General features: G+C 43.3%; 1 protein-coding gene across 2 annotated transcripts in view; it reads left to right on the top strand.

Moving 5' to 3' along the window:
* Positions 1-2,583: 2,583 nt before the first annotated feature.
* Positions 2,584-26,188, top strand: part of LOC118844879 (L-gulonolactone oxidase) — a 53,856-nt gene continuing 30,251 nt past the window's right edge. The window contains exons 1-6 of one of the 2 annotated variants that reach the window (XM_036752889.1): positions 2,584-2,705; positions 4,447-4,548; positions 6,833-6,958; positions 8,912-9,006; positions 14,155-14,245; positions 22,097-22,282. In XM_036752889.1, the coding sequence (XP_036608784.1) occupies positions 2,703-2,705; positions 4,447-4,548; positions 6,833-6,958; positions 8,912-9,006; positions 14,155-14,245; positions 22,097-22,282 (603 nt within the window). In that variant the 5' untranslated portion in view covers positions 2,584-2,702. Of the gene's footprint in view, positions 2,706-4,413; positions 4,549-6,832; positions 6,959-8,911; positions 9,007-14,154; positions 14,246-22,096; positions 22,283-26,188 lie in introns of those variants that run through there. The other variant, XM_036752888.1, reaches the window with a different exon arrangement.

The raw sequence follows: 26,188 nt of genomic DNA, 5'->3' as shown, positions 1-26,188 counted from the left end.
GCCCTCTCCTCCCGCAAAGCTCTGCTCCCCACTTCATCCTGCCTCAGACTTGCCTTCATTTAGGAGGCAAGGCAGATATTTCTCTACCTTCTCTTCAGCTGCTAGATGGCTCAGTAGAAAGGACACTGAGGAAGGAAGACCTGAATTCAAATCCACCTTCTGGCACTGTGTAACCCTCGGCAAGTCACTTAATCCACTTTAATCTGCCTTAATCCACCGGAGAAGGAAATGGCAAACCACTCCAGTATCTTTGCCAAGAAACTCCCCTGGACAGTATGGTCCATGGGGTCATAAAGAATTGGGCACAACCAAACAACAGCAATCCCTCCAGGTTGTTGGATTCTTTGTTTTGATTTTTTATCCTTGGGTTTGAGAGTTAGGGGGTAAAAGGTGGAAAAGTACTTTATAATAATGATGAGTAGTATCTCCCACTCTCCCATCTCTTTCTCGTGTTGTGGTGGTTGTTGTTGAATCTTCCGGGACTGACTGACGAGGAGCTACTTTAAGGGAAAGGCCCATTTTGTGTTATCCAAATATTTCACACCATCTAAAATCAAACTACATATACTACTGACCAGGCATCTACTAAAGTCAGATCAAGTCAGGTTGAATCAACAAGCATTTATTAAGGGCTTACTATGGGCCAGGCACTGCACTAAGTCCAAAGAATGACCACAAAAAACAACAACAACAAAGCCAGTCCTTGCCCTCAAGGAGCTTACATTCTAAAGGGAAAGATAACTCAAAGACAAATAATACAGAAAGGAAATATACAGGATAAATTGGAGCTAACCTAACAGGAATTCTTTCTATTTCCCCTTTTTTTCTCTCCCCTCTTTTTAATCTCTTCTCTCTCTTCTCTTCTCCTCTCCTTCCCCTTCCCCCTTCTTCTCTCTTACATAAGTACAACTCCCCAGTGATCACTTTACTCTCATACCAAAAGCCAAACATCATACTATTTATTCATTTTCTCTCTAACTCAACCATTCTTCAACTGATGGACAGGCCTTTAGTTTCCAATTTTTTTGCCACCACAAAAAAGCTGCCATAATTTTTTTTTTTTGCATATAAGACTTTTTTCTATTTCTTCGATCTTTTTTGACCTAACAGCATGGCCAGGTCAAAGGGCATGCACTGTTTAGTAACTTTTTGTGTATAATTGCAAATCACTTTTTAGAATGTTTGTATTCATGAACAGTCCTGTTTTCCCCCAACCTTTCCAACATCGATCATTTTCATTTTCGTCACTCTGATGGGCGTCAGAAGGAATCTCAGAATTGATTTAATTTGCTTTTCTCTAATTAGTAGTGATTTGGAATATTTTTTCATATGGATATAGATAGCCTGAGTTTCTTTCTATGAGAACTGCCTGTTCATATCCTTAAATCATTTATCAGTCAGGGAATGGCTGTTATTTTTATAAACGTAAATCAGTTTCTTATGTAATCTTAGAAATGAGACCATTATCAGAGAAACTTGCTGTAAATATTGTCCCAATTAATTGTTTCTTTTTTCAACTTAGCTACATTGGAATTGTGTGTGTGCGTGCGTGTGTGTGTGTGTAAAAACTTTTAAATTTTATTTTGTCCAAGTCATCCACTTTATCTTCTGTTATGCCCTCTATCCCTTGTTTGGTTATAAATTTTTCTTCTCCTCATAGATCTTGTAGGAATTTTTCCCCATGTTTTTCTTTGGATAGATCTGGGCTAGACCACTTCCTTAAGTAACAAATGTGGGTCCAGGGAAGTCGGAAGGAACCTAGAGCCTTATGATGGGCCATTTCCTTCCCTGTTGTTCAGGGGAGGTTGCTTGGGGTACCTTTCAGGTAACTTAATAGGAGCACTTTATCTGGGGATGCTCTATGGCTTAAATTACCAGGGATATTATCCTTTGTACATAACTACTGTGGTACAGTGAAAAATTATGCTGGATTAAAGGTAGATATAATAGGGGTGGAAGAAGGAAGAACCAAAATTAGCAGTCAGAAGACTTGTTTTTACTAGCCCTGTGACCCTGGGCAAGTTGCATAACGTATCTAGGGTGGGGGGACCATCTCTAGTTGTCCTCATCTGTTTCTGGCCACTGGACCCAGATGGCTCCAGAGGAGAAAGTGAGGCTGGTAACTTTGCACAGCCCTCACTCAATTAAATCCAATTCACTTGCAAGTCATGGCATCACCTTCCTGATGTCATGATCCTCTTCCAGAAAAACAAAAACAAAACAACAAAGGTCTTAGTCACAAAGCCAAGAAGTCCAAGAGCATTCTTGTTCCCTGAACCTCAGTCCCCAGGCTTAACCTGGGGAAGATGTACATTTAGAAGAACTCCCCTCCCTCCCTCCCTGCCTCCCCTTCCCTCACACCAAAGAAGGCTTTAGGGATTGGGATAAGTGATCTGAAAGGTCCTACAAACTCTAAAATCTATGATTTTGAGATCTATGAAGCAATTCTCTCCCCCCGAACCCCAGTGCCCTGGGCTGCAGCCCATAATCTCATCTTCCACGATAGGGAAAGGGGTCAGTTACATATTACCTAGTCCCCAACCCCCAAGCTGACTCAGCAGCTGAGGTGGGGCTGTTAAAACCAGAGAGGGCTCCTTGCTTCTCTTCTGAAAATCACCTTTCCTTTGAGATCTCTGCCCAGGACCTTCACATTTCCAGAGGGAGATAGAAACAGACCAGGAGCAACTGGATAGTTTGATAAGATGGTAAGAAATCTCCCGTGATGGAATTGGCACAGACCAGTTACGGAAGTCTGGCTTAAGTCTGGGACCCTCCAGAGATTCAGATAAGTGAAGTCACGGGCACAAGGGTTGTGGGCAAGGGACCCATTCAAAGGCTTGGGGACTTGCAGTTTATGCATGTGTTGGAATGTTTAGGCACTGCATTTAGAACACACAGATGGGATGCTGTCATTGGGCAATGTGATTTCAGATATGGGATTAGATTCCAGTAGAAATAATAATGAATCTGTGATTTCATCGGTATGGGGAATTGCCTGATCAAGAAACTTCCCCCACAAATGCAGGTCAGCACCTTCTCAGCCACTTAGAGGGTTGTCTAGAGCATCAGTGTCAAATAGAAAGCCCGGTCACTAACCCTTACCTAAGGATCCCTACTGGCTGCATATTATCAGAAAACTACATGTTAACATTATCTACTTTCTACTGAAGTTTTATTTATTTTGTCAAATATTTCCCAAGGCTGTGCATTTAACACCTCTGGCCTAGGGCACTAAAGAGTTAGTGACTTGCCCAGGGTCACACAGCCTGTATGCTTCAGAGTTGGGACTTGAACCCAGGTCTTTCTGTCCCTGAGGCCAGCTCTCTCTCCTCAGCTCCATGTCTTTTAATAATAATAGCTAAATTGTGCTTTAAGGTTTGCAAAGGACTTGATGCATCCTATCATATTTGATACAGGGTTTGATCTCATTTGACCAGTCAGGGCAGCAGCACAACACAGTGGGATGAGCATTAACTCTGGAATCAGGGGTTGTATTTGTTTGTTTTCAGTCTTTTTTTAGTCTTGTCTGACTCTTCATGACCCTATTTGTGATTTTCTTGGCAAAGGTACTGGAGTGGTTTGCCATTTCCTTCTCCAGCTTATTTTGCAGATGAGGAAACTGAGGAAAATAGGGTTGAGTGGCTTGCTCAGGGTCACACAGCTAGTAAGTGTCTGAGGCCAGATTTGAACTCAGGAAGATGAGTCTTCCTGACTCCAGGCCTGGAACTTTATCCACTGCACCACCTAGCTGCTCTGGAATTCAGACAACCCAGCTTCAGATCCTGCCTCTGACACTAACTACCTATGATCTTCCAAAACGCTGTATACTCTTCCCAAATTCATGCTTTTCTTTCCTGATAAGGGGGAACCCACAGACAGCTCTGTGGCCAGTTCTAAGTCTTTCCTAATCTGACTGTCTTCAGGCAGAGCTGAGTTTAGGCAGCCATCTTTCAGAAAGTCCTAACCTGACCTGGAAAGGGCTTTGTATCCGGCTTCCAAAAGATGGCCCTTTTGAGGGTGTAGGAAATCTTTGTTCTCTTCCAGGTCAGTGCTGACTTGGGTGAAATGTTGTCTCCTCTGCCTCTGTGTTTTGTGGTACAGCAGAGAGAAAGCTAGATTTGGAGTCAAGATCTGGGTTCAAATTCTACCTGTTACCATGTCTGTGACTTTAGGTAACTGGTCCTCAGTTTCTTCACCTGTTGAATGAGGAAGTTGGACCAAATGGCATTCAAGATTCCTTCTAGCTCTAAATTTATAATCATATAAAGTGTAAAATGGAAAGAATCTTCCTATACCCTTGTCCATCTGCCAGGGCAGGGTTGGCAAGTGGAGAGGGGTGGGGGTGGAGTGGGTTGGTATCAGTTCTGGAAAGCAAAGGTGGTTTCTTGGAGAGTTTGAAGCCCCACCATCTAAGTGGTTGTTCATATCATGTTATTCACAACTCAGGTGCATGGTCACAAAGGATTCAAGTTCCAGAACTGGGCACAGACCTATGGCTGCCACCCAGAGATGTACTTTCAGCCCACAAGTGTGGAGGAGGTCAGACAGGTGAGTGGCACTGCCAACAATGGAAGGCATAGCCCAAGCTTCCCTCAGGGACCATCCACAGCTCTGTCTGACTCCATCCATAGAGAAGCAGCATGGTATGAAGGAAGGAATGCTGGCCCTGGGTTACAATCTTGCATCTGACACCTACTACCAATATGACCTTGGATGTGTCACTTATTCTGCCTGAGACTTAATTTTATCTTCTGTAAAATGAGGGGGTTGGAATAAAATGCCTCTGATGTCCTTTTTAAACCTAGCTCAATGAGAGTATGAGTCATAGCAATTTCATCCCACACAGTTCTCCCTATAGCAGAGACCCAGGAGATTAACTTTCCTGGACCCAGAAAAGCCCAAAATTTCATGGCAAGCCATTGGTGGAAAAGAGCTTGCTGAATTCACTCTTTGAGCCATGATGGCTATCTGCATTTCTTCCTGCCCAAATATGCAAAGGTGGAGAATTTCCTTTGTGGGAACTATAACTCAAGACTGTAGGTGACCCTCTGGGTTGAAGTAAGGTCAGTTCTGCTATAAGCTTGTTTTGAAAACACAAATTTGTTCCAATTCAGCTGATATATTAGGTGACACTTTAAGCATAACATGAATTTCGAGTTTGTTTGCATTCAATTTCTTCCTTGAAAAACAGCAAGAATGCAAAAGAACTGTCCAGCTGAACTAAACTGTGTAGGAGTATTCCAAAGTCATATATCTCAAATGTCTGGCAGCTACCTCAGTTCCCTTCATGTGTTACTCTACAAGGTTGTGTTTTGCTATTCTCTTGCATTTGTACAACTTTTCTATATATAACAGTTCATTCAACATCCTAAACATGTCTCAGTGCCATATTTATTATATAAACTATCTTCTGGTACAGGTGGAGATGTGAGCCGAATGTGGGTAGAAAAGAGCTGGTCTCCACTCATATAATCCATTCCCTAACCCTACCCGAGTCCCAGAATCGCCCAGACAGAGCAGTGGCCTGCCACTGTTTATTGTCATATTTATGTATTTCTTAACCATTTAACATGTATAAAACTGTGCTACCATTTTTTATTACTTTCCTATCTTTTTAGTAGGTAACTGATGAAGTTTCTGAGACTGTACCCCAACCCAATTTTTTCCATAAGCCTTGTAGATTTTTAGAAGGCATATGTCAAGTTATAGCTGAACTGACTGTAGTTAAAGCCAAAGGGATTGATGTTCTCAGTCACAAAACTAAGGGTCAAAGGAAGGATTGGAACACCAAGCCCAACACTCTACCCATTAAGCCATGCTGTTTTTGTTTCTTTTCAGCCTCCATCCATCTTCCTCCCCAACCCAGCCACTTCTTTATTTCCTCTTTCTAGATTTAGCCCTCTTTTGACTTCCCTCACTCCTTTCGTTCATCACATCCTTCCAGGAAAAGCTTACTACTAGCATGATGATTTCTTGGCTTTTATCCATAGTTTCTTCCCAGTAGAGATGGTCACTCTTTTTACAGAGGTGGGGAACTATGAATGTTGGACACTGTATTGGACTGTGCTGAATTCTGTGTTGGTTAGTTTTGCTGAACTGCTTTTTTGTCTTTTTTTCAAATTCTTTATCATAAGGGATTCTCTCTAGGCTGGGGAGGGTGCATGTATAGGGAAATGAAAGTTGTATAAAAACAAAACATAGATAACATTTTTTAAAAAGACTCTCGGTTAATTGTAATGGATTGGATTCACTTTTCACATGTTGGTTTCCAACATTGTTTCTATCCTAGTTTTCTGAATGTTGTGAAATGTAGAGAGAGATACTGATATGGGAGAGAAGGAAGGAGGGAAGGAAGGAAGAGAGGGAAGGAAAGAGGGAGGGAGGAAGAGATAAAAGGAAGGAGGTATGAAAGGAGGAAAGGAGAGAGGAAGGATGGAAAAGAAGGAGGGAGGAAGGGAGAGGGAAAAGGAGTAAAGGAAAGAAGGAAGAAAGAAAGAAGAAGAGGAGGAGGAAGGGAAGGAGGAAGGAAGGGAGGAAGCTGGGAGGGAAGAAGAAAGTAAAGGAAAGAGGTATAAAAGGAGGGAGAGAGGAAGGGGAAAAGGGAAGGAAGGAGGAAAGAAGGAAGGGAGGAAGGGAGTAAAGGAAGGGAGGAAGAAAGAAAGAAAAAGAAGGAAAGAAAGAAAGAGAGAGAGAGAAAGTAAGAAACAAAGAAAGGAAAGGAGGGAGAAAAGAAGAGAGGAAGGAAAAAAGGAAGGAAGGAAAAAGGGAGGGAGGGAAGTAGAAAGGCAGGGAGGGAAAGAAGGTCCTAAGGCTAGTCTTGATGTCTCTACAGGTGTTGGACTTAGCCAGGCAGCAAAACAAACGTGTGAAGGCAATTGGAGGAGGCCATTCACCCTCAGACGTCGCCTGCACTGATGGCTTCATGATCCATATGGGGAAGATGAACCGGATCCTCAAGGTAATCCCATAAACCATTAGATTTCTAAACTTCTGAGACCCCCAGAATCTAACAAGCCCTGTCTTCCATCCCAAGAGCTTGATGCTGAGGTCAGACACCCTCGGGAGGAGCTAGAGGTGGGAAACCACTGCTAGTGCCCTAATCGCTGTAAGGATCTCTTCACACTTTTAAGTTGAAGTCCCTAAGCTTTCCCACAGTGAAAGTGTGTGCAAGTCCCTCTTTTTGTCTGAGCTCCTGTGCTTTTCACTGAAAAAAAAAAGAATCTCAATTCAGGATGAGAGTCTAAGGATGTTGGAGCTGGAAGGGATCTTACCTTAGAGGCTATCTAGTCCACCCCCCTCCATTTTACAGATGAGGGCACTGAGGCCCAGGGAGGCCACCAAGCTTGTCAATAGCAGAGCCGGGGCTAGAGTCCAAGTGTCCCGGGCACTCTTAGCCTAGTGCTCATCCCACTACACCATAGACCCCAGGGAGGATTCTTAAAAAGACCTTCTGGCTGTGATTTTTGGCAGAACTAGCTTCTAACTAGTTCTCTTAAACCAGATACACACCTCCTTGTCAGCCTCTAAGAAAAAACGCTGGATTTGGAGTCAGGGGACCTGGTCCTCATCCCAGCTCTGCTCCTCACCTGTGTATGTCATTCATCAGTCAACTATAGTCAGCCTTTATTAGTAGTAGTAGGTGCCAGGCACTGTGCTAAGTGCTAAGGATACAAAGAAAGGCAAAAGATGGCTCCTACTCTCAAGAAGCTTACAGTCTAATAGGGGAAACAACTAAGTATGAACAAGCTATTTACAGAGTAAATTAGATATAATCAACAGAGAGCAATAAGCGGGATCAGGAAAGGGCCCTACCTTGTTGCAAAAGGTAAGACTTTAACTGAGGCTTGGTGAAAGCCAGGGGAGCTGGGAGGGAGAAATGACTTAGGAGAGAGTTCCGGGGAGAGGGAAGAGCTGGTGAAAATGCTGGGAGGCAGGAGAGAGAGGGTTGAGTTCAAAGGACAGCCAGGAGGTCAGTGTTACTAGATTGAAGAGTATGAAAGGTAGGAGTAAGGTGTAGGAGGACTGGAAAGGTAGGTCCTTGAGCAAGTCAATTGCCTTCTTTGAGCCTTGGTTTCCTCATCTGTAAAATGAGAAGATTCTGAAGATGACCTTGAAGGTCCTATTCTCATCATCAGGCCCATTGGTGTTAGCCTCTTCCTGAAAATTGTATCAAGAAATCAGCCATGGTGGTAATTTAGGGTGACCAAATTAACAGAATTATGCTAATTGGTTTCCCTAAAGTAATTGCTGGAGTGTCCAGTCACCCTTTTTTCCTGTCCAGCTTTTCTCTGCTGCTTCATTAATTAAAGAACTCAGTCTAGTTTGGGAAGAAGGCAAAGGGAGTTCAGAGTTCTAGTGAGACTAAAGACCCTCTGCAGCTGTAGGGGCCCCTCTAGGTCATTGGCCTGACAGCTGCCCAAAGAAACCTGGACATGCAGGGTAATGTGTACCATTATCTGGACATGCCTGCGTAATGAGCCCTGCTTGGACTGGGAGTCAAAAGGCCCAGAGTCTATCCCTGCCCCCAGCATTAACTAGGGGCCTGCTGCTAATTGCTTCAGGCCTCCGATCCCAAATTAGATGATCTCCTGGGTCACTTCTTTCTCTCTAGTCCTTTTCCAAACCTCTCCACTTAGCTACACTTAGCCCTTAGTTTTCCAGGGGAGAAGTTCAGTTAGGCAGGGGTGAGGGGGTGGGGGAGCACTTAGAAGTTAAGTAACTTAACCAGGGTCACAAACCTAGTAAGTATGAAGCAGGATCTGAATTCAGCTTTTCTTGACTCCAGTACTCGATGCACTGTGACCTAACTGCCTTTATGTTCTAGGAGAAAGAATAGCTCAGTTTACCATGACTGGCAAGGGCTTCTCTGGAGGGTAGAGTCCCTCCCCAGCCCAGCTCTGTTCCTTTGCAGGTAGACAAGGAAAAGCGTCAAGTCACAGTGGAAGCTGGAATCTTTCTGAAGGACTTGAATGTGGAGCTGAGCAAGCATGGCCTGGCACTCTCCAAGTAAGCAAGACCTTCCTATCTTAGTGGTGACTTCTTGCCTCAAGAGGAGAGACTGATTGCCTGGTTCTCTCTTATCCCTAAGTCACAGCATCATAGATTTTAGAGCTGGAAGGAACCTTAGTAAACTCATCAACTCCAATCCTTTCATTTTGCAAATGAGGAAACTGAGACCCAGAGAGGGGACATGACTTGAGGGCAGATCTGTTTCTCTTTTATCTTTGTTTGACGTTACTTATTTGATTACCCAAGGTCACACAGAGAAATGAGTGACACATCTGGGATTAGAACTCAGCTCCTCTGACTCTGGGGCAGCTAGGCAGTGCTATAGTGCATAGAGCCCCCGGCCTGGTGTCAGGAAGACTCATCTTCATGAGTTCAAATCTGACCTCAGAAACAACTAGCAGTGTGACCCTGGACAAGTCACTTTACCCTGTTTGCTTCAGTTTCTTCATCTGTAAAACGAGCTGGAGAAGGAAATAACAAACCACTCCAGTGTCTTTGCCAAGAAAATCCCAAATGGGGTCAAAAAGAGTCAGAAACAACTGAACAACAAAAACCTCTGACTTTAAAATCCAGCTTATTCTCTTCAACCCGGCCATGTTGTCCAGTTGGATGCTTGGGTTTCTGAAAAGAGCAAAGGAGAGCTTCTGCTAAAATCGTCCTCATCACGGCGAGGAGGTTGACCTTGGGTCCTCAAAGGTTATGCCAGCAGGCAGGTGCTACCAACCTACTAATGCTTTGAATTTAGACCTTGAAGACTGACAATGTTTGTGTTCTGAGGACAATGATGGAGTTTGGCCACTACAGCCCACAAAAACTATCAATGAAGGCCCAGAATGAGGGTCGTATTTCAGCATCCTTTAGGAGAGGGTGACAACAGGAACTCATCTGTACCTGGCATTTTAAAGGTTATAAAGAAAGGGTTTTAACAATGGTCCTATTAGGTAGGAAGTAGTGGAAGTATTAATATCTCCACTTTACAGATGAGGAAAATGAGACTTAAAGAGATCTGTAGGGCAATAACATCACAGATTTAGAACTGGAAAGCACCTTAGAGGCCAGTGAGTCCAACCTCTCATTTATAGAGAAGGGACTAAGTCTCAGAAGGAGACCTGCTCAAGGCTACACAGGTAGCAAGTTGTAGAGCTGGGATTTGAACCCAGATCTTCTGTGACTTCAAATCTAGCACATCTTCCAGGTTATGTGACTTTCCCATAGTTACACAGCTAGAGAGTGTGGTACCCTGGAAAAGAGTCAGAAGACCTGACTTCAAACCTCAGCCTTGCTACTTGGGTGACCTGGAGGCTGGATTTCCTGACATGCGAAATGAGAGTTGGACTGGAAGACCTTAAAATCCCTTTCAGCTATAAGACCCACAGCCCTCTATAGTGGCAGAATGAGGATACAAACCTGGCATCTTCTGCCTGCTCTCTTTCCAAGCAGCCCACACTGGACACAACTAAGCTCTTTGGAAATATGGGCATATAAACAAGCAAGTCATGTGCTCTACCTGCAAAAGCCGGGGAAAAGATGAAATTTTACCCTGTGAAGGCAGAGGTAGTAAGGCTTTTGGCTCTCCCAGGGCTTTGGCATTTCCATGGGGACCAAAATTAAGCCAAAGGAATGAATCTCTATTTGTGGGATTTTCAGTACCAGTTTGGAGAATTATTTTGGTTCTGTGTTGCTGAAAACAGACCCTATTAATAGCTGTCTATTCTATCAGCGCCTCAAGGTCAGGAGTTTAGGTCTCCGCTCACTGGGTCTCAGTAACCATTAACACCCCAAGGACATGGCCCCCAAGCAGGGAGGGAGAGGTTGTCTAGTCCTTCTGATCTCGAAAGGAACTTTTCACACCAGAGCCTGTGACTGATGAGGACAGGAAGAAATTTGTTCTTATTAATTATGAGCACTAATTTCTGGAGCATTAGAATTTCTCTCACCCTGTTCATGATAAGAATGTGGTCATGGTCTCTATCCTAGGGGAGTGCACAGTCCCTGTCATGTTCTTAAAAACAGTTTTGCTCCAGTCTGGCGGGTTCCCCTTCCCTTTCTTAGGGCAGCTTGGGTGGGGGTAAGGGTAATGAAATGACAACCAGCTCTGTGTTCAAATCCTGCTTCTAACACTCACTAATTCCGTGACTTCGGGAAAATCATTTAACCTCCGTGAGTTTTAGTTATCCTAAGCTGAAAAATGGAAACAGTAGTATCCACCACTGAAGGATATTAATAAGAGCAAAAATGTATATAGTTCCTACTATGTGCTAGGCACCTCTACAAATATTAATTTATTTGATCCCCACAACCCAGGGGAATAGGTACTGTAATGCTCATTTTACAAATGAGGAAACTGAGCGAAACAGATGTTAAGTGTCTTGCCCAGGGTCACACAGCTAGTAAGTGTCTGAAGCCAAATTTGAACTGAGGTCTCCTGACTCCAAGGCCAAGAGCTCTATCCACTGTTCTACTAGTTGTCTAAAGGGTAGTTGTGAAGACTGAATGAGATAACGGATACAGAACACATTGTAACATTTAGGGGATAGAATATATATGTGTATGTGTATGTGTGTGTATATGTGTATAGATGTACACGTGTATGTACGTGTATATGTATGTATATGTATATATACACATACATACATACATATAGATGTATGCACACACACACACACACATATATATATGTATGTATGTATGTATGTATAAATAATATAAATAAACGAGGGGCAGCTAGGTGGTGCAGTGGATAGAGCAGTGGTCCTGGAATCAGGAAGGCTCATCTTTCTGAATTAAAATCCAGCCTTAGACTTACTGGCTGTGTGACCCTGGGCAAGTCACTTGACCTTATTTGTCTCAATTTCCTCATCTGTCAAATGAGCTGGAGAAGGAAATGGCAAACCACTCTAGTGCCTTTGCCAAGAAAACTCCAAAAGGAGCCACAAAGAGTCAGACATGACTGAAATAAACAATACAAATAAATGTATATAATACAATATAAATATATTATATTATTTAATATAATATACAAAATATATAATATATAAATATATTATAATGTAATATAAATATATATTTTATATAAAACAATACAAATAAATTTATATAATAAATATAAAGAATTGTCCATAATTATTCATCAAAGAAAGCTAGAATTTTCTCCCATCTAATCTCCTGGGGACAATGAAGGTGAGCCACCTCGCTCACGTTTCCCTATGGCTGAGCTTGAGTGTACCGTTTTGTTATTTGGTACCTGAACTCAGGCCACTCAGGTTCCTGACTCTGCCAATGCCTTTCTCCTCCTTTCCTCTCCCTTAGTACAAATGATGGTGTGTCAAATTTAAAAAAAAAAAGGGTAACTGCATCAATACCATTGGTATTTTGTAAATCTATGTATTGTACTTTATGCATTTAAAACCATTCTTCTGAGATGAGGTCCCTAGGCTGTTTCACTAGACTGCCAAAGGGGTCAAAGACACACAAAAAAGTTAAGAACCTTTGCTTCAGAATCCCAGCATTTCAAGCTCCGAGGGCCCTTCAGCCTCATCTCTTCTAACCCTCTAGTTTTACAGTAGATTCAGGTAACTTAGCCAAGAAGGCCAGTACTAATTAGCAGAGCCAGGAGCCTTAGATTTGGAATCTGAGGATCATAGATCTAGAGATGGGAGGGATCCCAGAATCCATCCAGTTTAACCCTATGATTTTACAGATGAGGAAAGCAGAGCCCAGAGATACTGTACCAGTAGTACAAAGCAAAATGCCACTTTCATGATCAATCAGTGAATATGCGTCAGAGGTCTGTTGTAGACAAGGAATTACGTGGGGAAAGAGGGAAGAGAAAGCAGTTGTAAGTTCATCAGGCACAAAGATTCTGGAGGTCACCCACCTTCTCAATAAACTCTAAGTCCTCCCTGTTGCTTCTAAGATCAAATACAGACCTTGTTGTTTGGTATTTAAAGTCTTTTACAGCCTGATTCCAACCTTTATTTCTAGCTTTATCCTTTATTACTCACCTCCATTCACTCTGCAATGCAGCCAAGCTGGTCTTCCTGTTGTTCATCACACAGAACACTCCATCCTCCGTCTTGGTGCCTTTGGATGGGCAGTCCCTCATGCCCAGAATGCTCCCCCGTCTTCATTGGTTTGTTTAGTCATGTCCAACTCTTCATGACCCCATGGGCAATACTGTCCATGGGGGTTTTCTTGGCAAAGATACTGGAGTAGTTTGCATTTCCTTCTCCAGTAGACTAAGGCAAACCAAGGTTAAGTGACTTGACCAGGGTCACACAGCTAGTAAGAGTCTGAGGCTAGATTTGAATTCAGGTCTTCTTGACTCCAGGCCCAGCATTCTATTTGCTGTGCCACCTAGATGCCTCCAAGGCAAACAGAGGTTAAATGACTTGCCTGAGGTCACACAGCTAGGAATTGAGTTAGGCTGGATTGGGATTCAGGTCTTCCTGACTCCCCAAACCTTCCAAATTCAGTCCAAGCACTGCCTTCTACCAGAGGTCTTTCCTGATTTTCCCCCAGTTGCTAGTACTTCCCCTCCAATACTACCTTCTATTCGCCTTGTCTATAGTGATATATGTGCATGTTGTGTCCACCAATAGAATGTAAGCTCTTGAAGGGCAAGAACTTTTATCTCCATATCCCCAGAGCCTGGCCCAATGCCTGACACAAAGTAGCTGCCCAATGCCTGACACAAAATAATTGCTTTAAAAAATGCTTGTTGACTGATCACTGGATTTAAAGCTATAAAGAACCTAAGAAATTATCTAGCCCACTCCTACCCCTCATATAAAGAAGACATTAATGCCTAGGGACATGAAGTGATTTACCTGAGGTTATCAGGGAACAAGTAAGTCGGAGAGTCTTCTGACTCCAAATTACCTATGTTAGAACTCTTATCCTAGGATTTGAACCCTGACCTCCCCAGGGTTTGGGATAAACATGTTGCTTTAAAAGGAGAACAAGGATGTTAGAAATGGAAGGGAAGAGGATAAACAGGCTGTCTAGAGTCCAGTATTCTGGCCTGGAGTTGGTCTGTGCACTCCTGTCTGACTGTCTCATGGAAAAGTAATCTATCCTCCAAAGGAAAATTAACCGCTTCTTCTGCCCTTTCTCTTTTTCTGCCTCCTTGTCTGGTGGGCACAGCTTGGGAGCCGTGTCAGATGTCACTGCTGCTGGTGTGATTGGGACCGGCACCCACAACACAGGAATCAAGCATGGCATTTTGCCCACTCAGGTGAGAATGGAGTTCTGTGTCAATATCACATGCTAATGGTGGGTAATTCACAAAATCGTGGGCTTGGGGAGAGGAGTGAAAGTGGGAAAGGCGTCCATTCTTGTTTCCAGTAAGCCAACTCTTCTTATCAAAGGGGAGAACTCCGGGGTTAGGTGCAAAGTTTCAGTTCCATGGCTGAAGTCTGTCAAGGATTAAGGCTGCCACCATGAGCCAGGGTTTACCAAGGAGCCTCTATCCTTCCTAAGATGGTAATTGGCTATGAGACTTCAAGGAGATGAAATTAATCCTCAATGCCTTGGTTACCTTAAAAAAGGGGAATTTGTGATAGAATCAAATCATAATTAGCGCTTCATCAGTGGTGGTAGAGCGCTGGTTTTAGATCAAGGAAGACCTGGGTTCAAATCCATCCCACATCTGACACTAGCTGTATGACCTTGGGTAAATTCTATACCCTCTGAATCTCAATTTCCTAGTCTGTCAATTGGGAATGATATTCTCTGTACTACACACCTCACATGGTTATAATGAGCCTCAAATGAGATTTTATATATATATATATATATATATATATATATATATATATATATATGTATAGCACTGGGCAAACCTTAAATCCCTAAAGAAGTTATTGTTGCTATTATTACTACCACCAATATCATTACTATTATCATGAATGAATGAAAAAGCACTTATTAGGCACCTACTATATGCCAGATACTGTACTAAGTATTGGAGATACAAATAGCAGACGAGTGTCTGGCCTCTCTGAGCTTATATTCTAGCAAGGAGAAGTGACACCCCCAGGAGCATGGTAGCCAGGGAGGAGGGTTTTGGATAGAGAAGCCACAGGGATAGTAAGTGGAATCCTAGAACAATTGATTGGCACTTCATTTCCTGGCATGGCAGTATTGATCTGATTGCTGTTCCCAGAGCTAGAGACACAAAGGGGTGGGAGGAAAGAGAGCTAACATACACTATGGCATGACAGCAAGGTGCTTGGGAACAGCAGTTTGCAGTAGGTCTGGGTCGGGCTGACAGTGGTCAGGTCCCACCAGTCAGAAGGCCAAGGCGTCAGGACAGTAGCAAGCTGCTATAAAGCAGATTCTTTTGGAACCCAGTCCCTCAGGGATCCTGCTGCTCTCAGGGCTAATCAGTAATAGAGTGGGTACCTTGCAAAGTCCTGGGTTCTCCCATAGTGAAACCGGATAACCAGCCATCACGGGCTGCATATTACTGCATGGGCTAGGAGATTGAACCAGATGGCCCCTAAGTTCTCATCTACCTCTGAGGGGCAGTAAACATAGTGGAAATACTGGTGATCTTCAAGTCAGGAGTCATGCCTCTGACCCTGCCAAAGCTGTTTGACCATGGCTAAGTCCATCAACTTCTTCATGTCAGTTTCCTCATCTGTAAAATAGTATTTTTAAGCATCTACTGTGTGCTAGGCACTAGGGATATGCTGACAAAAATAAAATATTACCTGCCCTAAAAACACTTAATGTTCTACCATGGAGAGGGGAGGGGTGCAACATATGTTCAGAAAACTTAATATAAAATGTATAAAAAGTAGATACTTTTGGTGGAGGGATGGGGGACTAGCAACTAAGGTTTCCTACAGAAAGTGGGCCTTGAGCTGAGTCTCACAAGAAGTTAAGGATTCTGCAAAATCAAAGTGAAGATCAATCTGTGTCCAAGGTCTGTAGATTTCACCTTTGCAAAATCTCTTAAATATGCCCCCTTCTCTCCTGTGATGCTGCCACCACTCTGGTTCAGGCATTAGTGACCTCAGGCCTTGACTATGGCAGTAGCCTGCTGGTGGGTCCGCAGGTCTGAAGGCCTCAGGTCTCTCCTTGCTTCAGTCCATCCTCCATTCAGCTATGAAAGTGATTTTCCTAAAATGAAGGTTCAAACATCTCTCTCTCTCTCTCTCTCTCTCTCTCTCTCTCTCTCTCTCTCTGTCTCTGTCTCTCTCTCTCTCTCTCTCTCACACACACACACACACACATACACACAGACCCTGACCCCCATCCTCACTCCATAAACTCAGACCCCATCATATCACTCCCTCACTCAATGAACTCCCATGGCTCCTTATTGCCTCCAGAAGCAAATACAATATGCTTTGTTTGGAATTTAAAACCCTTCCTGACCTAGCTCCCTCCTACCTTCCCAGCTGGGTTTCTTACATCTCATTCTGCACATATGTTCTAATCCCGTGACACTGGCCTCCTTGCTTTCCCACAAACAAAACACATCATCTCTTGGCTGTGGGCCTTTTCCCTGACTGTCCCCTGTAGCTGGAACACGTTCCCTCCATATCTCTGCATCCTGGATTCCCTGGCTTCCTTTAAGTCCCAACCAAAATCCCATTTTCCACAGGAAGCCTTTCTCAACACCTCTTAATTCTAGTGTCTTTCCTCTGTTAATTATTTCCTATTTATCCTGTACATAGTTTGGTTGTATTTATTTGTTTGTTGGTTGTCTCCCCTATTGGATTGTGAGTTCCTTGAGGGCAGTGATTGTCTTTTTGTATCTCCAGCATCTAGCACAATGCCTGGCACATAGTAGGTGCTTGTTGTTGTTCAGTTGTTTAGTTGTGTCAAACTCTCTGTAACCCCATTTGGGGTTTTCTTGGCAGAGATATTGGAATGGTTTGCCATTTCCTTTTCCAGTGCATTTTACAGATGAAAAAATTGAGACAACCAGGGTTAAATGACTTGCCCAGGGTCATACAGCTACTGAGTGTCTGAGGCCAGGTTTGAACTTAGGAAGGAGAGTCTTCCTGACTCCAGGCCTGGCACTCTATCTACTTCATTACCTAGCTGCTTGTAGGTGCTTAATAAATTAATAAATTGATCGACTAAAGAGAGAGAGCACTCTGGGCATGAGGGACAATGTGGGCATTAGAAGATTGTGTTTATGGGATCCTTGTAGGGCAGCTATGTGGCTCAGTGGATAGAGTGCTGAGTCAGGAAGAACTAAGTTCAAATCTGGTCTCAGACACTTACTAGCTGTGTGACCCTGGGCAAGTCACTTGACCGTGTTTGCCTCAGTTTCCTCATCTGTAAAACGAGCTGGAGAAGGAAATGGCAAACCACCCCAGTATCTTTACCAAGAAAACTCCAAATGGGGCAATAAAGAGTTGGACACAATTGAAACGACTGAACAACAAACATCCTGACTCTAAGTCCAATACTGTATCCACTGTACCCCTTAGTTGCCTCATAGCCTAAGGTTCAGTTGGGTTCCTGAACTCCAGAGCTAGAATGGGGCACCACAAGTAATTTATTTTCTATGTGAAATCTCAACTTTTTAAAAAAAACCTTTTCCGGATCCTTCCTATGCCCAGCTGGTAAGAAGCCTCATTCTACCCCATAAGCTTGGACTATGATTAATCAGAAATTAGTTCAGCGTTATCTGTTCTTTCACCCTGAGCACAACGGCACCAGCCGTACTTGTCAAAAGCAATTTTCCTCCAAATCAGCAGGTAACAAAGTGTGGAGGAACATTTGAAGGAGGGAACAAGAGAGAGTTTTAATTTGAAATGAAGGCCAAAGGGGAAGTTACGCTCAATTTCCCAAGTGCCACCTGCTGTCCTGGGCTCCCTGCCTTTGCCCCAAAACAAAAGGAAGCCTAGAAATGAGTGGAGCTGAGCGTGGATTTTCCAGCCCACCATGACATAGAATCACCAGCATATATTATTATAATTATATTCATTACTTATATTACATTATATTATACTATCTCATCTCATATCATATCAATTTATATATTTATCATATTATATATTTTATATTATTTAATATATGTTTTATATATTATTAACTATTATTATTTAAGGGATCTTAGGGTCCATCAAGGCCAGCCTCATTATTTGACAGAAGAAACTGAGGCTCAGAAAGGTGAAGGGACTTGATCTAGGTCACAGAGGTAGTAACTGTAAGAGGTAGGATAATATCACATAGCTCAGAGACCCTTTGTCCAGCCCCTCCTTCCCATTTCATAGATGAGGAAATCGATGCCCAGGGAGATGAAGTAATTTGCCAAGGTCCCACAGGCGGTAAGCCTCTGAGGCTGGATTTGAACCCTGGTCCTCCAATTGCAGATCCAATGCTCTTTACAATACATTTTCTCTTCATTTTACAAAGTTAGCCTTCATGAGCTCATTTAATCCTCATGACAACCTGGTGAAGCAGGTGCTAGGGATAGGAGGGCTGCTGGAATCATGTAGTCCACCAAATCTCTTTTATTTTTTGTCAGGCTGAAAAAATTTAAATATTTTTTCTCCTTTTTTTAGGTTTGGCTTAAATTTTTTCTTTTTCAATGAACACAAATCCACCTTTTTTTTCCTCTCAGTTCTCCACCCATTCTCTTTGAAAAAGAAAGAAAAACAAAGCCTTTATAACAGATATTGTCTCTCGTTTTACAAATGAGAAAACCCTGAGACTCAGAGGGGTCAGGCGACTTGTGGTCTTGTTGATCAGTTGTGTCCAACTCTTCATGACTCCATTTGGGGTTTTCTTGGCAAAGATACTGGAGTGGTTTACCATTTCCTTTTTCAGCTCATTTTACAGATGAGGAAACTGAGGCAAACAGGGTTAAGTGACTTGAGCAGGGTCACACAGCTAGTAAGTGTCTGAGGCCAAATTTGAAGTCAGGAAAACAAAGGATCTTGACAACCTAGCTGCCCTGTGACTTACACTCAAGGTCAAAGAGGGACTAAGTCCAAGTCCCCAGTCCCCTAGAGGGAGGCAGCTACATGGCCAAGTATATAAAGGCTGGACCAATAATCAGGAAGACCTGAATTCAAATGTGATCTCAGACACTTAGCTGTGTAATCTTGGGCAAGTCACTTAACCTCTTTTCACTTCAATTTCCTCAATTGTAAACTGAGGATAATAATAGCACCTCCAAGTTTGTTGTGAGGATCTAATGAAATATTTGTAAAGTACTTTGCACCCTGCCTGGTACTTAATAAATGTTTGTTTCCTTCCTTGCTTCCTTCCTTCTTTCCTTCCTTCCATCCTTCCTTCCTTCTTCCTTCCCTCCTTTGCCCCCTTGAAAATTAGAAACATCTCTCACCCAAGAAGTGTCCTCTCATATTTTATAACAATTGTAAAAGAAAAGACAAAATTCCACAACTACACAAGATGAAGGTATATAGTTTGATTTTTTTTAATCTACCACACAAAGGCAATGATGAGGCAGATGCAGGCGCCCCTTGGAGAATTATCTTCCCCAACCCAATCACTGCCTCTTTATCTCCTCTTTCTAATTTCCCTTTTCAATCTAGTTCAGGGTGTACAAAGAGAAATTCTTCCTAATTGAATTAAACAAGAGATTCTTACTCATTTACAAGACAAGCTCTCTCTAATGTTCTGAGTCACAGGAAATTAAGATCCCTCTCTGAAACTGATCAAGTTTCAGGAAGACTGATTAGGTCTTTACAAGTAAAAATAAGGACTCTAGACGGTAATATTTCCCTAACATTACTTCTTAACATTTTAGGACATGAATAAGGCCTTAATCTTATGTGCTTCCACACCTAAGAAGGCAATCCTCATTTATATTTATTCACTCTATATATAAATATATATATACATATATATGTGTGTGTATATATATGTATATATATATACATATATATATATATATATATATATTCTGTTCTCCCTATTAGAATGAAGACTTCTGGAGAATGGGGATTAGGGATTGTTTCATTGTTTGTGCTTGGATCCCCAGTTTTTGGTGAAGAAGTGCTTGTTAATTGGTTGATAGAATGTGAATTGGATGCTTTCAGGGGCAGAGTAAGAAGGTATCTGGCTGGTGGGAGTAATCCAGGGTGGGGCCATGATGCAACATGTGCTCAAAATTGGACAAGGGGGCAAGTCTAGAGGATAGGGTCTAGTCAAAATGGTTCACTAAGGGGTCAAGACAGAGAAAGGAGGAAAGGGTAGATGCTGCCAAGGCTTTGACCTGGGAAAGAACTTAGGATGGAGGTACTAGACGTCATGATGAGGATGAAGACAAGGTTAGGTGTCATAAGGCAGATAGGTGTCATAAGGAGTGATAGAAGGTTATGATCAGATAAGGCATCAAAGGGTGCTCCTACCCCTGCTAAGGGTGCAGTTTTATCAGAAGGGAGCCCAGAACTCAGTGAGAGCTAGAGATAGAAGGAATGAGAAAGAACAAGGTTTAAGATGCAAACAAATTTGTTCATTATTGAACAAGCACATGGAAGGGTTGGGTAGATATGGAGTTGGACGCTGGGGGCTGAATAAGGTGGGAGGTAGGGGATCAGGCAGTTGGGGATCAGCTATCAGGGTGTGTACTTCTATAGATGGGGGTTCAGAATCATTGGGATTAGGAAAGTATGGTGAGATGGGAATATGCTAACCATTGAGGAATGAGACCAGGCAGAGTATCAGGGGCTGGAGAAGTCCATCAAGGGAGGCAGATGATTAGACTTTTCAAGGCTCTCCCTCAAGGTCCAACCTTGGAGCAGGTGGTGATCTGTCAAGGTTCAGGAGATGTGTCACACAGTAGGCATAAGCAAATGGTTGAAAGTGGGTCAGCTCTACAAAAGGTCTCCACAGAACTGGAAAAATCTCTGGAGCAAAAAGGCCCTAGTCTATGGCCTAGATACAAGATGATTGGGAGGCTCTGGGGAGAGGAACGACAGAGGCCGAGGATCAAGTGGATTGATGCAGGGTTCCCTAGGGCAAACACAAGGTTCAGGATGTGAGTGACCTGGAACAGGGTTCCTGGGGAAGTCCTGGGACACTGGGAATCAGGTGACCAGGATTGAGTTCAAGGCCCCTGTGACAGTCTGCCCATAGTCACACAGCTAGCTAGTGGCAGAGTCAAAAGATAAGAGTCAAACCCAAATTTATTGATTCTCAGTCTGGTGTTCGCAATAATTTGTTTACTTTTCCTACTCTGGGGCACATATGTGTATGCACCTGTGTACACACACACACACACACACACAGACACACAGAGGAATGGCCAAACACACTTGCTTTGTATTTCACTTATAACTCTTCTGTATTAGTAGAAAGTATTGCTGCCTTTGGGATATGGATAGAGAAACTGAGGCACAAAGAGCCAAGCCCCGTAGTGAAGCAGTAAGGCTAGGGAAAAAGAGCCAGGATGAGACCACGAGCCCTTGCCCATTACCTCTTCCTTCCTGTGGCTGTCAGACTTCACCTAGATAAAAGCCAAGCACAAGAGTCAAAGGGGTTTCGGCTTTTTCTTAGGGTTAGTACCAGCATCCAGAATGCCCATATTTGTAGTTGTGCTCTTCTCCCAATATTTGACTTTTGACCCAAGACAGCTGAGTTTATTACCTCTATACCCCAAGCTGGGATGTTGTTTACTCTCTCTGTCTTCCAGAAGCTTCATGGAATTAGAGGTTCATGATCTCATTTGAAAGGTGGTGCTGGCCATTCACACCTCTTAGCTCCTAGCTCTCCAGCGAAACAAGAGATACCCCTCCTCAGATACTCGTTGTTGTTGTGGTTGTTGCTGTGTTTGTCCTTCGTTTTCGAAGAGGACCATGACATCAGGGAAATGATGACATGACTTGAAGTTGGCTTTGATTTGAGTGAGGGAGGGCTGTACAAGGTCACCAGCCTCAACTTCTCCAGAGCCATCTGGGTCCAGTGGCCTGATATTCATCAGAACGACTGGAGATGGCTCAGGATATCTCAGATACTACTCCCCTCTCTAATCCCCAGTCTTTAGGTTTACTCACTCAGGTACTGTGAGCTTGGGCCTGAACGACTGATTAATCAGATTTGGAAGTTTGATGGGTCTGAGATGTGGTTTTTCTTTTTCTCTCCATACCAGGTGGCGGCATTAACTCTTCTGACAGCAGCAGGAACGATAATCGAGTGCTCTGAGACCAGCAATGCGGAAATATTCAAGGCTGCCCTCGTGCATCTTGGCTGCCTTGGTATCATACTCACCATTACCTTCCAGTGTGTGCCCCAGTTCTATTTGCAAGAGACCTCCTTTCCTTCCACCCTTAAAGAGGTACGCTTCTCTCATTCTACCTCAATGTCCCACAGAAGCCTTTTGAGAGTCATGCCAGAGGGGGACTGAGAATTTGGGCTCCCTGGGCAAGCATTAAAAAAAAATGACTTCAGATAAATTTCTGGAGACAAATGCCATCAACTGGATGGGGAGAAAAGATGCCAGGATACCACATAATAGTGGGGAGACAAAAATCCCCATATACACAGTCAGCTGCCAACAAGGCTGATAAGAGCAGGGGTAAGCACTGAAGGGAGGAGAAAGAGTCATAAATGGGTAGGGAGAAACACATTTGTAGTATATGAAGAATGCTTTCTGTTTTTAACCTACTAATTCCCACAAATGAGGCACTGATTTGTGAGCTATGCTTCTCAAAGACTGTAGTTGCTAGTTAGCACCCTCCGATTTTTCAGTGCCTTGGAAGCAAAGCCCCTGCCAATTCACCCTATGTCTGACTCTGGGTCATGCTGGCTTGTGTAATCCTCTCCTGCTCTTAGTCCTTAGACCATGGTTTACAGTAGCAGGACCCTCTCGGCTGAGTTATTTATAGCCTGAATGGAAGAGGCAAGGAATTGAGGCAGGCGGAGAGATGCTTCAGGGAATGTGTATGCTAGAAAGAACTGACTTCTCTGCAGGGAATACCAACTCATATTACTTCTCTAACACTGGGGGGGTCTAGTTACTGTTGTTCAGTTGTATCCAAGAAAATCCCTATTTGGGATTTTCTTGGCAGAGATAGTGGAGCAGTTTGCCATGTCCTTCTCCAGCTCATTTTACAAATGAGGAAACTGAGGCAAATAGGGTTAAATGACTTTCCCAGGGTCACACAGATAGGTGGTGTCTGAGGCGAGATTTGAACTCAGGTCCTCCCATCTCCAGGGCCAGCGCTCTATTCAGTGCGCCACCTAGCTGCCCCAACCTCACCTCTTGGGTTCAAGCTAACGAACAGCAGAAGCTCCCAAAAATGGTAGGGCCTTTGTCCAAATCCTACCTAGAAACTTACTTGTTTGGGATGGGCAGTAGCTGTACCCCTAACCAGAGACTTCTCCCCCAGGGAGGGCCAGAGGATTCGGCTGCCAGCCACATATCCAGTTAGGCTACATTCTCTGTATGGTCTTTGTTCCTCCCAGAGCTGGCTGTCATTGTCCTCTGAGGTGCTTCAGATACACTATTGACCTAGCCGCCATCATTTTCCATCATATACTCCTTACAGTCATCTCCACTACAAGGAAGCAGGGCCATAAATAAAGCTGGTTCATGCTGAGCCTGGGCTGGCATTTTCAACCATCTGATTAAGGGAATTTGCTCAATAAATAAAAGGCCGGGGGCGTGGTGTGGCAGCTGCTTTGAAGGTTCTCTGGAATGAAACATTAGGTACTGCAGGATTAGGAGATAAATCAGAATAGATAGATAAGAGGACAGATTCCCTTCTCTGGGCTTCCATAAGGTCAATCCATTTGGGGTAATGGGGCTCTTAGATAGTATTGTGTGGTGAAAAGAGCTCTGGATTTGGAATCATGGGTTCAAACTTCAGCTTAGCCACTTCCTACCCATGTGACCCTGGACAACTCAATTCAGCAAGCATTTGTCAAGAGGGTAGGGAGAAGCTGAGAGAAAATAGATTTTTGTTGATTGAAAGAATTTTTTTTTTAAGAAGCATTCACTGAGTGTTTTTGGTTTGTTGTTATGCAGTTGTTTCAGTCATGACTGACTCTTTGTGACTCCATTTGGGGTTTTATAATTGAGGAAACTGAGGCAAACACGGTGAAATGACTTGCCCAGGGTCACACAGCTAGGAAGTGTCTGAGGCCAGATCTGAACTCAAGAAGATAACTCTTCCTGACTCCAGGCCTGGGACTCTGTGCACTGCAACACCTAGCTGCCCCATTAAGGGACGACTGTATGCCAAGCACTGTGCTAGTTGCAGCAGATACAAAAACAAACAACAAAGCAATCACTGCCCTCGAGGAATTTATATATTCTGCTGGAAGGGAAATAATCCATGCAGAAATAATTAGATATGTGGTGGCATTCAGATGAATCAACAACCTGTTCTGAGCTGGGGGCCACCCCTGAAATGGCAGGCGCAGGCCCCGCCCTGGGTAACAAGAGTTCAGCAAACCCAAACTAAAATCAGGTACTGGTTCTAGTGAACCGGTGGTGCAAACCACCTGAATCCCACATATGTACAAAATAATGGGAGGGGGGGTGCTAGGAAAGAGGAACTGAGCCTTGAAGGGAGCTAGGAGTTCTAAGAGATGAAATCTAGGAAGAGAGCATGCCTGGCATGGGGTGTGTAGGAGGTGGGGGGAGCCTCTGTAAAGGCATAGAAATGGAAAATATGATGTTGTGCAGGAGAATAGCAAGTAGGTGGCACAGTGGGTGGAGCACCAGGCCTAGAGTCAAGAAGACTTGAATTAAAATCCAGCCCCAGACACTTCCTAGCTGTGTGACCCTGGGCAAGTCACTTAACCCTGTTTGCCTCAGTTTCCTCATCTGTAAAATGAGCTGGAGAAGGAATTAGCCAACCTTATCAGTACCTCCGCCAAGAAAATTCCAAATAGAGTTATGAAGAATGGGACACAACTAAAAACTGCCTGAACAACAACAAACTGAGCGCTACTCTATGTATCTTCTTTAAATAGTAGTATTTTAGAATATTTTTTAAGTTTGGCTGTTTAATTTAAGAAGTTGAATATTAATGAGAATGAATAAAAAGAAAAAATCTCAGCCCTCCCTTGGGTCTCAGCTAAAAGCCATGCCTTGGTAGTTCATACCTTAGATGACCAGACTAAGATAATCTCTTGCCAGGGCCAGTCAGGATAGAGGGGAGATGATGTCCTGGACCAGGCTAGTTGAACCCAGGCTATCAGGGGAAGGTGGTCCTGAGGTCCTTTATATCCGCTCAGAGGCAAAGAAAGTAAACTCAAAAGTGCTCTGAAATGTGTACTGTTAAAACTGATTGATGTCAGTGGTTCTGCAGCACCTGGGGCTGCCCTATGACAAAATCTGAGAATAATCAAGTCCAAACAGGCAGCTTTAAAAAATGTGTGTATACACATATACATTATATATAGATGTATGTGTGTGTGTGTATGTGTGTGTATGGGTGTATATATATATATAGACGTATAGATGTGTGTGTATGGGTGTATATATATTTATATATACATGTACATATATATACACATACACATATACATACATTGTGTGTGTGTGTGTGTGTGTGTGTGTGTGTGTGTGTGTACTCACATCTACAGGGAGGTTCAAGACGTCCCAGTCTTATGAAGCTCAATGACTTCCTGGAAAACTGGTCTGATTATTATCACATTAAAGGGGGGAACTGAAAACAAGCCGAGACAGATATGAGTTATCTCAGGATGGAATCCTGAGTAAGACAAATGCTCAAACAGAGACTCCATCCTGATCACCAAAATCATTAGGCTCATAGATTTAGAGTCAGAAGAGTCCTCAGAGGTCATCTTTTCAGATCTCCTCATTTCACAGATAATAAAGCTGAGGCCCAGAGAGGTTAAGGGATTTGCCCCACTCACTTCCTTGTTCAAGAAGCTTCAGTGATTACCTGTTGACTCTAAGATAAAATTGTAAGTCTTCTGATTGGCATTTAAAGCAGTTTATAATCTGGTGCCAACTAATCTTTCCAAGTTGATTTTATGCATTGGTGCCCCTCACACCCTAGATATGCTCGTTCAGTCATTTTTTGGTCATGTTCCACTCTTTGTGACCCCTTTCGGGGTTTTCTTGGCAAAGATACTGAAGTGGTTTGCCATTTTCTTCTCCAGCTCCTTTGACAGATGAGGAAACTGAGGCAGACAGGGTTAAGTGACATGCCCAGGGTCACAGAGCCACTTAGTTTCTGAGGCCAGATTTGAACTCACAAAGATG

Source organism: Trichosurus vulpecula, chromosome 3 (assembly GCF_011100635.1).
Source record: "Trichosurus vulpecula isolate mTriVul1 chromosome 3, mTriVul1.pri, whole genome shotgun sequence".
Classification (NCBI taxonomy): domain Eukaryota; kingdom Metazoa; phylum Chordata; class Mammalia; order Diprotodontia; family Phalangeridae; genus Trichosurus; species Trichosurus vulpecula.
This window is presented reverse-complemented; position numbering and strand designations above follow the sequence as displayed.